The sequence below is a fragment of the Actinia tenebrosa genome, unplaced genomic scaffold, assembly GCF_029948245.1.
Source record: "Actinia tenebrosa isolate PJP-AT-01 unplaced genomic scaffold, QUT_ActTen_1.0 PGA_scaffold5__44_contigs__length_20552954, whole genome shotgun sequence".
NCBI classification, from domain to species: domain Eukaryota; kingdom Metazoa; phylum Cnidaria; class Anthozoa; order Actiniaria; family Actiniidae; genus Actinia; species Actinia tenebrosa.
The window spans coordinates 17217776-17234353 of NW_028292582.1; the positions used below are offsets into that span (position 1 = coordinate 17217776).

General features: G+C 36.9%; 1 protein-coding gene across 1 annotated transcript in view; it reads left to right on the plus strand.

Annotated features, from left to right (window-relative positions):
• The first annotated feature begins 175 nt into the window (after positions 1–175).
• LOC116286293 (protein mono-ADP-ribosyltransferase PARP4) overlaps positions 176–16578 on the plus strand; it is a 37409-nt gene continuing 21006 nt past the window's right edge. Inside the window, exons 1-18 of the mRNA XM_031692753.2 lie at positions 176–373; positions 2907–3108; positions 3523–3601; positions 4557–4635; positions 4994–5122; positions 6625–6795; positions 7247–7564; positions 7979–8142; positions 9277–9379; positions 9969–9997; positions 10077–10175; positions 11093–11174; positions 11301–11399; positions 11752–11795; positions 13136–13254; positions 13833–13969; positions 14307–14391; positions 14713–14846. Of these exons, the coding sequence (XP_031548613.1) occupies positions 233–373; positions 2907–3108; positions 3523–3601; positions 4557–4635; positions 4994–5122; positions 6625–6795; positions 7247–7564; positions 7979–8142; positions 9277–9379; positions 9969–9997; positions 10077–10175; positions 11093–11174; positions 11301–11399; positions 11752–11795; positions 13136–13254; positions 13833–13969; positions 14307–14391; positions 14713–14846 (2214 nt within the window). The 5' untranslated portion in view covers positions 176–232. The remainder of the gene's footprint in view (positions 374–2906; positions 3109–3522; positions 3602–4556; positions 4636–4993; positions 5123–6624; positions 6796–7246; positions 7565–7978; positions 8143–9276; positions 9380–9968; positions 9998–10076; positions 10176–11092; positions 11175–11300; positions 11400–11751; positions 11796–13135; positions 13255–13832; positions 13970–14306; positions 14392–14712; positions 14847–16578) is intronic.

The window sequence follows — 16578 nt, forward strand, 5'->3', positions numbered from 1 at the left end:
TAAAGTTGTTATTAATCAATAAATCAATCAATCAAAAAGAAGAAAAATATCTTTTTTCCGAAAATTTTTCAATCAGCAGGAAGCGGAATATTTTTAGCCAATCATAATGCTTGTTGTATCTCAGTTTCCAGTCTCCTGCCAAATGACTTCAAAGTTTATAAATAGATCTGGTTCAAGATGATTTGACTCGAAGTTCTTCAAAGCGGGCAAAAACGAGTTAAATGTTATAAATATGGTTAATAGGTTTTTTGAAGGGATTCAGTTCGTCCTGGATTCTTCCAGCTTCACGTATGTCCCGTTTAAGAAGAAGCAAGAACTTCGTAAACAAATTACCGACAATGGTGGAATCATCTCGTACATCTTGACCAAGAAGGTAAAATTATATATATCGCAAACTCGCTGAAACTTTACTCCTAAAAACACCAAAGGAAGCTAAATCTCCGTTATCAAGAGCTTTTTAGTGTTGCTGGTATTTTTAATTCAGGATTTCCAGAAGTTTAGTTGTGATTCATCAATTCATCATAGATTTCATCATATCAAGCTTAAAATATTATAGCTACTCTTGCTGACTCTCGTATAAGGAAATTATAAATCTTTGCCCTTGGACCCGGTCTTGAATCATGCTATTGGGCATTTTTCTTCATGCTTTAGCATTTAGAGATTTTTGAAGTAGACATATCAATAAAGTACTCATATAAATAGTACTTTAAAATGCACAATTTCGGGTAAAATAAATCAAGCTTTATGCACTAGTCAATTAAAACCCCCACCCCGGGGGGCGGGAGGGGGTGGGGAGGGGGTACTCCCACATATGGACTATACACGGGGATGATCCGCTGAACAGGGTATGGTTTTTTGAGCTTCTTTTCATAAACAGGGTATGCAATTTCACTCAAGTTCCAAGTTCTTCCTGAGTTTCCTGTCATATTCATGGATTCTACTTTTGTATTGACCGAAACTGGTTATTATGGTCGTAAAAAAACGAACTCAGTGCAATAAATTATATCTTTTGTCATAAACAGGGTCCACAAATTTGAGTTTTTTTTATCATAAACAGGGTACCACTTTCAGAATCCCAGCAGAACAACCCTTTACCCAAATTCTGGCGGAGTCCCCCACCCTCCGACCCCCAGGAAATACCGGGGAATTTAACATTTGAGTGGCGTTAAAATCAGACATTTTCCCCAGGGGGCACATTCACTGTTAACCCCCCCTCCCCCCTATTGTGGCCCTGTTATTTTGGTTTAGTAGTCAACAAGAAACACATTTCATGCCAACTACAAATTCTTGTCCTACACAGAGCCAATTGTTGTGTGTTCCATGCTCTAAACATTCAATGCTCAATATTTTCATGGGCTCTGAACCTCAAATCGTGCGAAAACGTTTAGGTTAACGTCTAGTCAGCTGAGAATTTAATGGTATTAAATTGAAAATGAACATTGCTAGTAAATATTGCCACTAGACCCATTAAAATTTGACCAACACTTTTTAGTTTTTAGATATACGAAAATGGGAAAATATCATAGATCTTAACTTTGAAAATTGGTAAATTCTTTCATTAAAACTATTTTGACTCACCTTAATTTTTCCATTCTAGCGATTCTAGGAAAGGAATGTTTAATATTGAAAAAAAAAAGCAGGCCAACAGCTGCGCGTGCTTGGAATCACAACACCTTCTGGGTATTTTTCAAGATGGCAGACCTCTTGTTTCCAGGCCCTTACATATTCAAATGAGCGTTAAAATCCCCTCTCGATTCCCCACTGAGAAAACCATTTGTTAAATCTCCCCCCTTCCCCCTGGTTCAATCATGCTGTTGAAAGCACATCAAAAATGTGTCACTTCCCCGTTCAGTGCCCCACTAACCCCAGGGTCAGGGGGTGGGGGTTTCGATTATTGACTAGTGCATTATTCCAAACGAGATCTAAAAAATTTGGTTAATCTTTTATTGACCCAAAGAATTCAGTTACAGTAAACACATGAGACTGAAGCAAACAACAATGAGTTTCACTTTGCCTGAAACAATCATCAGTGTGCGGTGAAAAGTAATTATATAATAATAATAATAATAATAATAATATAACAATAATAATAAATAATCCCAAAACTGCAAATATTAAGTTAGGGGTGTAGGGCAACTTTATATTTAGGTGGGTTGACATTTTACAAACATCTTATTAGTAGTGCTTTTTAATGTTAAGGTAGTTTTGGCTGTAATCTTTCAATCTCATACCCAGAACCTACATTCATCTTGATCAGCACCAAGGAATGAGAGGCTCTGACAGCAGCTGATTTTTTGAGCCATCCATTCTGATTGGTCCAGGAAAAAGCAATAGAAAGATTCTTTCATGAAATAAAATGGCTTACTGACACGAAAAATGGTGTTTTTTTTCAAACACTATTTTTGCTTGGATTGCACTCGGGATTTGCTCAAAATGACAGCCCATCTCTCTGTCATTTGTGGTGATATTTAAACCTCAAAAAACATGTTCAAAACTAATGAAATAGCACATAGAATCACACAGAGGACAAAGATCAAACCCAAACAATGGCTAGCTATATGCAGTTCAAACTTTGGTCCGTCACAGCCGGTGCCTTTCCTTTCTCAGTGCTGTTGACCAAGAGGAACCTGGGCTCTGGGTATGAGATTTTGTACATTTTGCTATTGAAATATTTCAACATTTTGCTGGGTTTGTTATAACGGAAGTCATAAACGGATGTCATAATATTTTCAGATAAGAAAGAGAATTTATGTTTGGTAAGGACTTACACCATGTACATAAATTTTCTTATGTTCGCAACCTCCCCATCTCCCTTAAAAATATGTTCTGCAATCCCTCTTATTAGGAGTTGTATACATTCCCCTACCCCTCCCCACTTATTTCTTTTTGTATTCTTTTTCTTCTAGTCAAACTTTGTATTAACAGCAGATGGAGAGAAGACTCTATCATCTTACAAAGGGAGTACAGCCATGAAGTATGGGGTCCCTGTGGTACATGTGGACTTTATTGCTGACTGTGTTTTTGCAGGAATGTACCTCGACCCAACCCCTCATGTGGTTGGTAATAGTGTCCAGGAAAAGGAATTCAGTTCTGGAAAAATTTCAGCTGGTAATTGTTTTAATACTTCATTTAATGGTCATTTAACAGTAATAGCCCTGGCCTTGGTGCATTGTTTTCCCATATTAGACCACATGTCATTCCCAGGAGTGTCATGAGAAGACGCATGAATATGGATATGACTCAAACAAAAAATATTCTTTCCAAAAGAATGACAACAGTCTGAAATGGAAAACCATTATGTTCAAGGTAGAAAGGGAGGAGGATGGATGGATGGAAGAAAGAGGGGGTGTTAAGTACTTGTCTTGCAACACCCTGTATTGCTAGCTCCCATCCTCACCCTTCCCCCTCAGGTGCATGCACATATGCATTATAAATGTACAGGTATATATATTCAACATTTTCTTTGTTAGACTGCTAAAGGTTTTTATTATTCAATTATAATTTTGGCATTTATTATTTTAGGTAAGAAAGCAAATCAGTTTTTAGATAACAAGCAAAAACAAGGAAATAAAATCATCAAGGTTGATTTGAACAATATAAGGTAAAAATAAATTTGTGAAATTTTTAAATTTGTTGATATTTCTTTTCCATGAGAAGGGAAATGAGATTGTCAAAAGAAGCTAAATCACTGATAAATATTATAATATCTATTATAAATGTAAAAGGAATTAGCTTGTGCTGCCACCTCTATGGAAGGAATGACCAGCATCAACATCAGGATTAGTTTGGGAAATCTCACGATCTCAAGTACAGTTGAATCCTGGTAACTTGAACCTCCAATAGAAATGAAAAAAGTTTGAACAAATTACCATGTTTTGCTTAATAAATATTCATTTTTATTCAAACATAATGCATTTTAATACGTTACAGAGAAAGGTTAAAAACAAACAATATTTATGGTATTCATTTGGCTAGGTACACAGGACTAATCAGCAAAGCCTGTTAAAAACTAGCTCAATTATGTATTTTCTGGGTGTGTACAAAGACAGTATTCTCATGGGAATGAACTAACACGTTTTCTGTTTGGCAAGTTACTGTAAATTATATAAAGAATGACCTGAAGAGAAACAAAAAACTCTTAGAGTTAAGTATGAGTTCAAGTTATTGAGGGCTTGAGCTACCGAGGGTAAAATTACTACAGTTAAGGGTATGGCGTTATTGTTCCCATTGCAACTTAACAGGTACTCCAACAGAGTATAGTGTTAACAATTAATTTTACTCCTCTAGTGTACTGTAAATCTTGCAACATACATGTTGTAGGTAAAGGAGCTGGCCATCTTTGATATTCATAGATTGCATAGATGTAAGAAGCAAAAAATTGACTGCAGCTAGCTGGTGCTGTTACAGTAAAATTGCATTAGATTACAACTTTATAATCTATCTGGTTTATTTGGATTGGTTGCTGATGAGATAGTGACATCAGTCAATCTCTGTATTGTCATTTTTCAATCACAAATACTGTATAAAAGGTGTTCTTCTTATAACTGTTTCCATAGCATGTGGGTGTATAAGGATCCAAATGGACCTTACTTTCCTGAGAAAGCTTACAAGATTGCAAAAGACATGATATTGAAAGTAAGTGGTATTTAATTGCAAATCAACTGAAAACATAAGCAAGAGCAGATCCAGATTTTTTCTAGGAGGGATGGTGTGCCTTTGGCTTACAAACTCAAACACTAATAATGCAGTAGGTATCAGGTGATCTAAGGGGGGTTGCACTCCCCCTCCACCCCTCCCCTAGATCCACCCCTGCTAAGAAGGTAATTTATAGTTTACTTGATTAGTATTTTGGCTTAATTCTGCCAATCATTAATTTCCAGTGACATGATCAGTAATAACAATATTTGTGTGATGGAAGCTGAGACATAACTAACAATTAACATTAAAAAAGCTCTAGATTATTTTGAGGCTAAAATGTCGACATTTTGTGTAGAAAACTGATGCCAATGGTGTAATTACGCAATTCTTTGCCATTGAGCTTCATGTTGTTCCATCAAGTTTCCCATGTGAAAGCCCAAGGTACCGGATATTCACCCATCACGGCAGTCTAAACCTACTGAAGGTAGGTTTCCTACATAAATACTACTAGACAGTCACAATATTAGGTATTTAGTATTAATAATGGAAGTTAGGCTTCAGGGATACTCTTTAAATGTCTTTGGTTGTCAGCAACTTGTTGATTAACCATTCTTGTTGAATAGACCTATCTTCCTATGCAAATTGCCCATTTCAGATCACATGACATTACCTTGAGAATTGTTCTTTTATGACGAACAAATGTTAAAATATTTACACCTGAAAGAATTAACTTGCATCACGTGGTCTGAAATGTGCACAACAAACAACATGGTAAAGAGGTCTATTAAGTTTAGAATGAAAGGATGTGGTGGTGTGGTATGAAAGGATGGGGTTGGGGATAAGAGGATGCGGTGGGGATGAGAGGATGGGGTTGGCTATGAGAGGATGTGGTGGGGGATGAGAGGATGGGGGGGGGGGGGGGATGTGAGGATGGGGTGGAGGACGAGATGATGGGGGTGGGGGAGGAGATGATGGGGTGGAGGATAAGAGGATGGGTCGTGGGATGAGAGGGTGTAGGATGTGAGGAACAAATACCCTCAAGAGCACAAGCACAAGAAAATGACCAAACAGTTTCTGGTCATGATTACAGGCCGAATTAGTTTTAGCTCATTAACTAGTCACATCTCATTTCTGGCTAAACGTTATTGGTTAAAATGACCCTGGCAATGCAAAGATTTGACCGGACAAGTCCCAGTTCTGGCTTGACATTGTCTGAGGTCATTTTAAAGTGCCACTATGATGAAATTTTAATGTCTCCAATTTGTAATATTTAAACACTGTTTACTGTTTACTGTAAGTATTAAGTTTGTGCTAATTAGGAGTTTGATGACATCATATTCTCAACTTGCAGTTTACTTCAACATAGATCTCTGACAGAGAGTATTTGATAAATGTCATTTAAACTTTCCATTTTGCTTGAATTCAATATTTGGAACATGAAAATGCACAAACTATTGTTGCTATGGTAACAGACTAGTTTCCAGTCTGGTGTCCAGCTTTTCACACTCTTCTGAGAGACCTTGAGCCAATTACAATCTAAAGAGTCCATTTATATTGTCATAGTAACAATATATTTTATTATTTTAATATATAGCAATCTTAATAATATTTTTTATTATATAACACTTAAATATTTTGTATTAGTATTTTTCAAATTCATTGACAAGAGTACTGTCTCTTATTATGATTATTTTATTGCCTGTAATGCGCATTCGATCATTTTCATGTATTTTGCACAATATAAGCTATTAAATTATGACTAATTATTACAAAATCCAAATACACAATACTTTTGACATTCATCTTTTGGTTCTTCATGTTAGGGGGCATGGCCAAAGGCTTTCTCCATTAATTCTCACTGGCTATTTTTACTCCCTCCACAATACTTTACATGCTAAATTTCAATTTGTAATATTATATGCTGCTGTAAGTTAGTTGAGTGTATAAACATTTCATGATCTATACACATTCTTTGTTTATTTGAAGCGTAATGACAAAGATGACCATATCTTCAAGGAATGCTACTACTCTTATACTGCTGAGGAGGCCATGGGGATATATATGGCTTTACATGACAAAATCAGCAGCCCCCCCTACAGCTTTGAAAGGGAGTGGTCACGCTTGTCCTACAAAATTGGTTCAGACAAGATGAAGGAAGTAAGTATAAACTCTTTCATGTACTATTTAACAAATCGCTCATAGATTTCCATTGTCTGGGTTTGTTTCCCACCAAGGGCATTTGATATTTTTCTCTTATTCTCTCTATTTCATTACACATACTGAATGCATCATTTATTACTATTATACTATCCTTTGTGTACATATTTACGGTGTTCAACTTACCTATAGAGAAAAAATATCGCTCTGGGATCCTCACGAGTACCCTACATTTCATATTCTGGCCGTATTACCAGAGTGGTTGGTCCTTGTTGTATAGTGGTTAACACTTCAGACTAGAATACCAAAGACATGGGTTCGATTCCCGCCAAGGGCATTTGATATTTTTCTCTTATTCTCTCAATAAACTGATAGCCATGGATTTATTGTACCAGGAAGACAGTTGCTATGATCTTAATGTGTTCAGCAATATTGCTTTATATATTTACAGCAATGCATAGAGGTACAGGAAACCAATGATGGTGTTCCACCAATCCTAGAGGTGACCAGTTTAGTTGACTACCTCTGGAAAGAGGCTGTAGGGTGTCTATCAGAAACTTTGGCTGTACCTGTTGAAAGCTTGAAACTACAGACAGTACAAGAAGCAGAAGCAGTGCTGGTGTCAATGAAGGAATGTTTGGATAGGAATAATCATGATGGACAAGAAATGAGGGAACTGTGGAAGGAGTTTTGTCATCTCATACCACATGAAGAGGAAGAGGTTGTCTTTGAGAAAAGCTTGATTGCTGAAAAACAGAACCTGTGTCAGGTATGGATGATTGGGCGGTAGATGGATGAGTGGATGAATGGAAACATGTATATATGAATGAATGGGTAATATATAAATAGATGGATGGATGGATGGATTTGATTTTGCAGGTACTTGTTGTATGACAATGTGAGACTTTCACAGGCTCTAGCTAAGTGAAATTCTAAAATTGAATTTGAAAAGAAAGAAAGAAAGAATGAAATACTGATAAATAAAAATTGTAAATTAGTATTTAAAAAAATTGAAATTCAAAATTAAGGCATCTAACCTGGTGAAAGTCCAGAAATTATATTTAAGATGGATTATATCATACATTGAAAATGAAGTGAGAAAAAATATAATTGTTAAATTGCATACCAGGCAATAACAAAAATAATTCTTATTAATATTTATTTTTGATCTCTGTATATATAGCTGATAAGAGATATTGTGACAGTCAGTGAATCAACCAACATGTCTAAAATCAGCAGCCAGATTGCTAAGTACAGAGCCTTACGGTGCCATATTGAACACTTGGATGAGGGAGAGGAGGAGTTTGTGAAGATTAAAGAGTCTGTGATGTCAAGCCTGACTGATGGGTAAGGTTTGAAAGATGAAATATAAAAAGGAGTAATTTATGAATTTATGAGACTTCATAAGAGTGGGAAAGGATACTAAACTATAGGTACATATGGTATTCATGTCAGTATCCAGTCAAACACCCAAAGTCAACTAACATGAATGAGTTGATAATTGGACAAGTGGACTGTAAACTGCAGGCCCGTAGCTAGGGTGGGTGCAGGGGGTGTGTTCGCACCCCCCCCCCCCCCCCCCCACGCGAGCTAAAGGGCCTCTTTTTAAGCAAGTGAGATTTTGGCTGGTATGATATTTTCACGTAAAACCAAGTAAAAAAAATCAATTTTACTTTAATAATTTATCTATACCTATGCATCCTATGGGACTTTTAAAAAATAAAGTAATACATGGTTGGTCCACTTTTTGTAAATTAGCACCCCCCCAACAAAAATCCTAGCTACGGGCCTGAAACCAGTATGATATTCATCTTTTATGAGATAGCAAACATAGTAAGCATGGCTAAGGAAAGACATTTTAGCTATCCTTTTAAAACCAAATGGGATCTTTGTTATTGCAATAACCCAGTGCAGTGTCAGATGTGAGTATGATGGGTCAAAATTGCAGCTTCACATTATTGTCTAGCTTTTGATGTGGAAACCTGAACATAATCGCGATACTTTTAACCAACATCAATATAAATAAATGTTTTTAAATCCAACTTTACCACTTTGAGGTGGGTGGAAAGCCTTACAGGTCTGCAGCCCAATTACAAGGCAACCAATAGATCAAATTAGAATGTGGAAGCTGATTTTTGTTGAGGGAGAAAAACAAGAGAACCTGGAGAAAAACCCTTGAAGGAATCCTGAGAGAACCAACAAACCACTCAAGTCACATACTACACCGAGCCAGGTGGGGCTCCAACCCAGGTCTCATTGGCGAGAGGCGTGCAAACTTACCATTACAGCACCAGTGCTTCCCATAGATTATGCCTGTATTTACCAATTTAGTAGTTTACCAATTTTTTGATGAGTAGACTAATGCTTGCTGCCCATGAAATGTTTCCTTGGACAATATTATCAATATTAGTTGCAGTGCAAGTGAATCTGTTTCATCTGTGGAAAAAACAAACTTTATTAACTTTTTAAATTTTTTTCCAGCTCAATCAGAGTTTTGAATATTTTTTCCCTTGATCGCCCAGTGGAAGAAAGTAACTTCACCCATCACCTTGACAACAAGAAACTTCTTTATCATGCATCAAGAGTAAGGAATTGAATTGAGAGATTATGCATTCATTAATGTAATTGTCTTCTGGCTGTCCCACTATTTTTGACATATATTAGTTATTATGTATATGTATAAGAAGATGTAACTAGCTAAAAACTAGTGTGAGCTGCGTCAGTGTTTTTAATAAAACAGTAATGATGAAAAGGTAAATTATACACCGTGAAAAAGATGAAAAAACTTACTGACATTTCGGACACTAGTCCTTCGTTGGAGTAAAAGAGGGATATGAGCGCTCTGAGGAATTAGTGGATTTAGCGCTATATAAATAAATATTATTATTATTATTATATGTAAACTATACTCGTTCCCAATATGGCACACTCTCACTCACACACACTACCACTACATTCATTATTTTTATGGCTACAACTCTCAACTCACTTGCTGATTTTCATTGAGTAAGGAGAATCTGGAGAAACCCCTTGTGGGAAGAAGAGAACTTTTTGCATTCACAGTCAAACAACTATTTTATCACTACACCATTTCCCTTTTGACCAATTATGTTCATAAGTTGTTATACAGTTGACCCTCAGTTGACTTTAAACATAAAAATTATGTTTTTCAGGTCAGTAATTTTGTGGGAATCCTTTCAAGGTAAGTAGCTTCTGTTCTAGTTCTTTAAAGTGTTGTTTTGAATGTATAATATCATGAGACTGTGTTTTTTTTCTCATAGAGGTCTTCTCCTTCCCAAGATTGTTGTAGATGATTTTGGTGGCAAAAGATCAGATCCAGGAATGCTTGGGAGTGGTATCTACTTTGGAAGTTCAGCAAGGTACCATTTTATGCTTAAATACCACTGTAATTGTTGATGATGATGATGAAACTGAAAAGATTGAAAATAATGGGGGTGATGATGATGGTGATTGTGGTAATTGATGATAGTAAAGATGATGATGATAGTAATGATGGTGATGATGATAGTGTTCAGGATTATTTAATGATGATGGTGGTGGTAATGCTGTATTTATGAAAGTATTTGATGAGTTATACAAAAATTATTATATAATGATATGACCATTGATAATCTGATCAATAGAGGCTTTGCACCGTGATGGCAGCCATGACAGGGGGCACAACAATGGAGTCGTACTCCCCTGGGAAACAGAATTCTTTCTGATGTAAATTTGATTAGACCAGATTCAATTGTTCCTGCCTCCTGTCATGGCTGTGCTATCACATGATTGGTGCAAATTAGCTTCTATAAGTATTCAGTCAAGACTTTCAGGTTAAGACTTTCAGATATATATAAGCACCATGATGACATTTGCTTAAACACCTTTAACAGCATTAGAGAAGAGGATAAGCGTAAACTCAGAAAGCTTTTGCCGCCAGCGTTTGACTCGTGTTACAAGCTGAGACATGCCCCCCTGGGGGGGGGGGGGTACTCTTGCCCGTTTAGGGCAGGGATGTGCCGCTGAGCCTTCTGAACCCTGACCTTGTTCCAGAGTAAAATCGCTGAAATTCATACCCTGTTCCAGAGCAAGATTGCTGAAAATCATACCCTGTTCCGGTATTGCGAAAATAGATACCCTGTTCCAGAGCGAGTGCCATTTTATATACCTTGTTCCAGAGTAGAATCCCTGAAAACCATACCCTGTTTGGCCGCATGTACCCATATAGCAATGTATTTTAGTAGGCTATCTATCTAGTTCATAAAGGTCTTATGGCTTTATATATGGTATCTTTCAGCACCAGTGCAAAGTACTCAGCACGTGGTTCCATGGGCTCCAGATTCATGCTCATTAATGAAGTAGCTTTAGGTAGAACCAAGGTAGGTTACTATATCCCTCACTAACCCACACAAGTTGTCACTCGGTGTAAATATAACACAGTTGCAAATACTTTGATAAAGGGCTACCTTTCTTCATAATTATATTTCATATGTTTTTGTTGGTAGAGATACAGATACTTCGAAAAAGGACTAACAGCTGCTCCAGAAGGTTATCATAGTACTCATGGTGTTGCAGAATCCAACCAAGAGACATCAGATTTCAAGGTATAACTTAAAGTGAGAAGCTTTATTTCAATAACCCATGTCGCATGGCTCTCAACCTTTAAAACCAGTTAGAAAGTGCATTTAAAAAAATGAAAATATAATATGAAATAAATGGGAATTAACAGTGGTTCTAGAGTGGCTCTTCCATTGGATTCCAGTTGGAATTTAGAAGTTAATTTTTATGGAGGGAGAACCTAGAGAAAAACCTTTGAAGTACAGGAGAGACCCAACAAGCTACTTTACTTACATAGGAGGCTGAATTCAGGAATGGACATAGGTCGGCTTGGTGAGAGGCGAGCCCTCACAACCTGTAGTTCCCTAAATTAATTAATGTTGTCTGTAATGTTGACAGGATGATGAATTTGTTATCTACAACACTAACCAGCAAAGAATGAGGTAAGTATTAAGGCAGGTTATAATTAGTTTAATATCTTAAGGGGGTCTTGCCTATAACAGACTCGGTTGCTATGGATGGATTTAAATGTTCAAAAAGGGTTTCTTACATTTTAAAACCTCAATCATTATATAAAACCAAATGCTGACGGATCATTTTCAAAGTGCAATGATGTCATCACTAGTACTTAACCTATGACATCATTATTTTGTCTCAGTTTAAACCCAAAATATATCTGGGCTGATCTAAGTCAAAACATGAATAACTCACAAATAGACAGACAGACAGACAGACAGACAGACAGACAGACAGATAGATAGATAGATAGATAGATTCCTTTATTTAAACACGGACGTCTCATCAGTAAAAATACATAAATATAAAAATGCAAACAAAATTAAATACAATGAATTACAAAAACAAATTTAAATAACTGCTTTCCATGAGTGCCGTGTGAAGCTTAGTCCTGGTTCGTAGAAGAAATACTTTTTGCAACCAGACTTGAAGGCCTTTAGGGACTTGGCCGTTCTTAATTCGGTCGGCAATTTAAACCATTCCATAAGGAGGCTCCTGAATAGCTAAAACTTTTTTTCAAAGAATTTGTTTGTGGCAACGGGAGGGCAAGCTTTCCAACAGTGTCCCTCAGAGAATAACTATTAATGCTAGAACTATTTACAATTTTCGCATAAAGATAACCAGGAGCTAAGTTATGTACTGATTTATAGACCATACCAGTAGCTAAACGCATTTGTCATTCGGTCTCGAGTTTAGGCCTTCAAAATGCTAGAGTACAAACACTATAAGTGTGTAACATAAATACCACTAAATACTGCTAAATTATGCTAATCCTGTTGTTTTCTATTGTTTAATTTTTAGTGTTTGCACTCTATCACCATCAGAATCATAACTTGAATGTTTAACGATACGAGCAGCACGATTCTGAAGCTTTTGAAGCTTGGTGGCCGAAGACTTGCCATAGTTTCCCCAAACCTCATTACAATAATCAAAATTAGGTTGAATCAGGGAATTCTAAATAATTATTAATTTTCGAAAGGAACAAAACAACAAGGAAAGCTTTAAAGCCCCAATACTGGAAGCAATTTTTTTGTAAAGCTTGTCAATTTGTTCCTTCCAAGAAAGGTTTTGATCAATGATCACACCTAAGGCCTTAGTAGAAGGTACCTATTTGAAAGACGAGCCATTGATCACTGAAAGAATATCTGGGCTAATCAAAGTCGGGGCAGGCTAACTCAGATCAAATTGGATTAATTAACAATTATAATTAACAACTTTTAAATCCTAATAAGGCTTTTGCCTGATTTTTTTTGTTTTCTTTTATTAGGTACCTTGTGGAATTTAGCCTGGATGGAGAGTATGTACGCAAGCGTCATATTGATTTTGCTCTTATGTCCAACCTTGAACAAGAAGATGAACCATTAGCACTGACACAACCTGATGAAGGTACTACAGATGAAAATTTCCTTCGTGCGTTTTACTGCTTTGAAAGATTTTCACTTTTATTGCCTGTACTTTTGCCACAACCTGTTACATTAACCAATGGTTATAATGGTTATACTCCTCATGGTTATAAATTGCGCGGCAGGATTATTGCTGCCATTCTGAATTTCAATTTATCACTATAAAAAATACCAAAACTCTGATTTTTCACCCCTAAGAGGTATGTCGAGCATACCCGATACTTTTAGCCTGGGGTATCTTCCCATTTGTGGAGGAAGGAAAACCGGAGAACCTGGAAAAAAAACCTCGAAGCACAGGAGAGAACCAACAAACAACTTTACTCACATATGACCCCGAGCTTGGTGGGGATCGAACGCGGGTCGCATGATGAGAGGCGAGCGAACTTACCGCTACACCGCTTTAGTAAATATTATGCTTATACTTCAAATCTAGATATGTCAGTCATCTTTCGTTTTCTTTTCTCACCTTCCTATTTGTTTGTTTGTTTGTTTGACTATCGCTTTCAACTGTTTGTTTTTTGTTCATTTATCATTCATTAATTCATTCCATTTTTCAAACAGACATAGATCTGTCTGATGTGACATCAATAGTAGACCCTCTGTCTAAAGTAAAGGCAGGTCTTAAGGGCAGTGGTGATCAACCAGTACCTCTACAAGCTGTCCATGTTAGAGCAAAACTACTGGATCTTGTTGCACAGGTAACAATCTAACTATCCCTTGTGGGGGAGTGAGGGGTGTGTGCACATTAGAGCAAAACTACTGGATCTTGTTGCACAGGTAACAATCTAACTATCCCTTGTGGGGGAGGGAGGGGTTTGTGCACATTAGAGCAAAACAACTGGATCTTGTTGCACAGGTAACAATCTAACTATCCCTTGTGGGGGAGGGAGGGGTTTGTGCACATTAGAGCAAAACTACGATCTTGTGGTTCCGGTAACAAATTATAACCATTTGATTCACCGAAAGTGGATATCCTGTCTGACAACTTAATTTCACTTTTTCATCATCTTTCTCACAATTCTTTTGCTATCCAAGGTGGTTGTATTACAATCCTACAAGAACAACAGTACTCTTTCTATTGAAGCAAAATATGTCTTCCCCTTGGACGATAAGGCTGCAGGTATTTCAACTACTCTAGCAATGCAGAATGAATGAACGATTCGCATTTGATGAATACATTTTGTTCTCTTTAATGTGATAATGTGACGTGTTTTTTTTCTACTATCTTGCACTTTATTAACTTTACTACTGTTTTGTCTTTTACTCCAACGAAGGACTAACTTCCAGAACGTTAGTCCCGTTTCCTTTTCCAAACTTTTTACACAGGGTTTAAGTTTGCTTCTTATCAATTTGTGACAATCCCAACTATGAACCCCTAGTCATTATCCGTTTTGCTTCATAATTGATTGACAAAAACTTTTCCTTTCTGCCTTTTCATCAGTATGCGGTTTTGAGGCCTTTATTAATGGTAAACACATTATTGGTGAAGTCAAAGAAAAAGAACAGGCCCGCAAGGAATACCGGGAAGCCATCAGCCAGGGTCATGGGGCCTACTTGATGGACGAAGAAACACCGGTGAGGAGACTGAATTGTACCCAATGACATTTTGACACTAGAACCCCTTTGCCTAGACGTGCAATTTATCATGTTTACTAAGAAAGTAAATGTTTGTTTTCTGCGAACATATAGCAATATTTCGTGAATACACTTTTGGAAGACTAGCAGACACTGTATTAAGGACGTTCATGTGCATTGTTCGCGCGCATCCTGTCTACGCATGAATGAGTGAGCGCGCGCTCATCGTAATGACGTCATTCCAATGTTTTGATAAGCAAAATAACATGAAAACGTCTTTAATCCCTTAAAGAGGCTTTACAACATCACGTGATGGCAGCCATGACAGGAGGCACAACAATGGAGTCGTACTCCCCTGTGAAACAGAATTCTTTCTCATGTAAATCAGATTAGACCAGATTCAATTGTTTCTACCTCCTGTCATGGCTGCCATCACGTGATGGTGCAGAGCCTCTATAGCTCTAAAACTAAGTCGGGGACCTCCCTTTTTCATTTCATTTTTTGAAAGAACTTTATAATACCCAACCTTAGAGGGAAGATGAAAATAATCTGGCGATACACATTTTATGCATAATAAGCCTGAAGCGAGATAACGGTTAACCCCCGACTCTATACCATAATAGTTTTTGAAATTCTTTCATATTAAAATTTTTGATTCCTTAGAGAATACAGGAACAATAGTCATAATTAAAGAACAAAAGCAATGTGAAAAGGATTATGGTCTAGAGATGGGGGTAAAACGTCATCTCGCTTCAGGCTTATTGGAATAGAAGTTCATGTAACGTGAAGGCTCCAAGTCCACTTTTGTTGTAATATCATTTTATATTTCTAACTTTTTAACACAAATTTTAAAAGCGAACTAACTATTTCATTATTTTCTAAAATTCTGAAATTATTTTATCAGTAAAATATGGCTTGTTTTTGACAGCTTTCCATGCATGTCTACGTTGTTCGCGCGTCAGTTTTTACCGTAAAAAGGACGAACTTCCACGCATTCTGACGGCTTAACAAAATATGATGATGGAAACTTTAGTCTTCTACGCAGCTGCTATTAGTGTCGTCACGCAACGCTTTTTCCCCTGTGTTGGAGAGTGAGCGTTGTGTGACGACACATGAACCTCAAGCATAATGACATTTCATACCTACACTACCACAATCCCTTTCGGTAGCTTTGTTGGTATTCTCAAATTAGTTTGAATTCATTGAATATAAACAAATTTTGAAAAGGATTGTGTTGTTTTTGGTATAAAGTGTTGTTTCGTTGTGTTGTTGTGTTGTGTTGTTTTTGGTATAAAGTGTCTTAGATAGGGTAGAATCTATTGAGAGAATATTAGCCGCTTAAGTTTCAAGAACTTGTACGTTTTGTCATTTCGTAAAACACATTTGGTCTGGCAAGTTTAAAAGTCAAATTTGCATTGAATTTTACCAAGAGAGCATAAATAAGAGAGGGAAACTTCTTAATAACGCGCGCGCCATGTATATTCCCGCTTAGGCTATTTTTAGTAACCGGATGCAGTTACAATTTCGCCTTTCCCTATTCTCGTGCGTCATCAACTTGCGCGCGTGTGCTCTTTCCGTTCCGTGTTTAGTGATCAAAACAATAAATAGAAGTTTCCCTCTCTCATTTATGCTCTCTTGGTTTTACTAGAAGAGGTTTTGGACTGCTTTGCATACGCACTTATAGCCTACGCTAACGTTTTTCATCACAATCGTGTCGAAAATAGCATCTCGT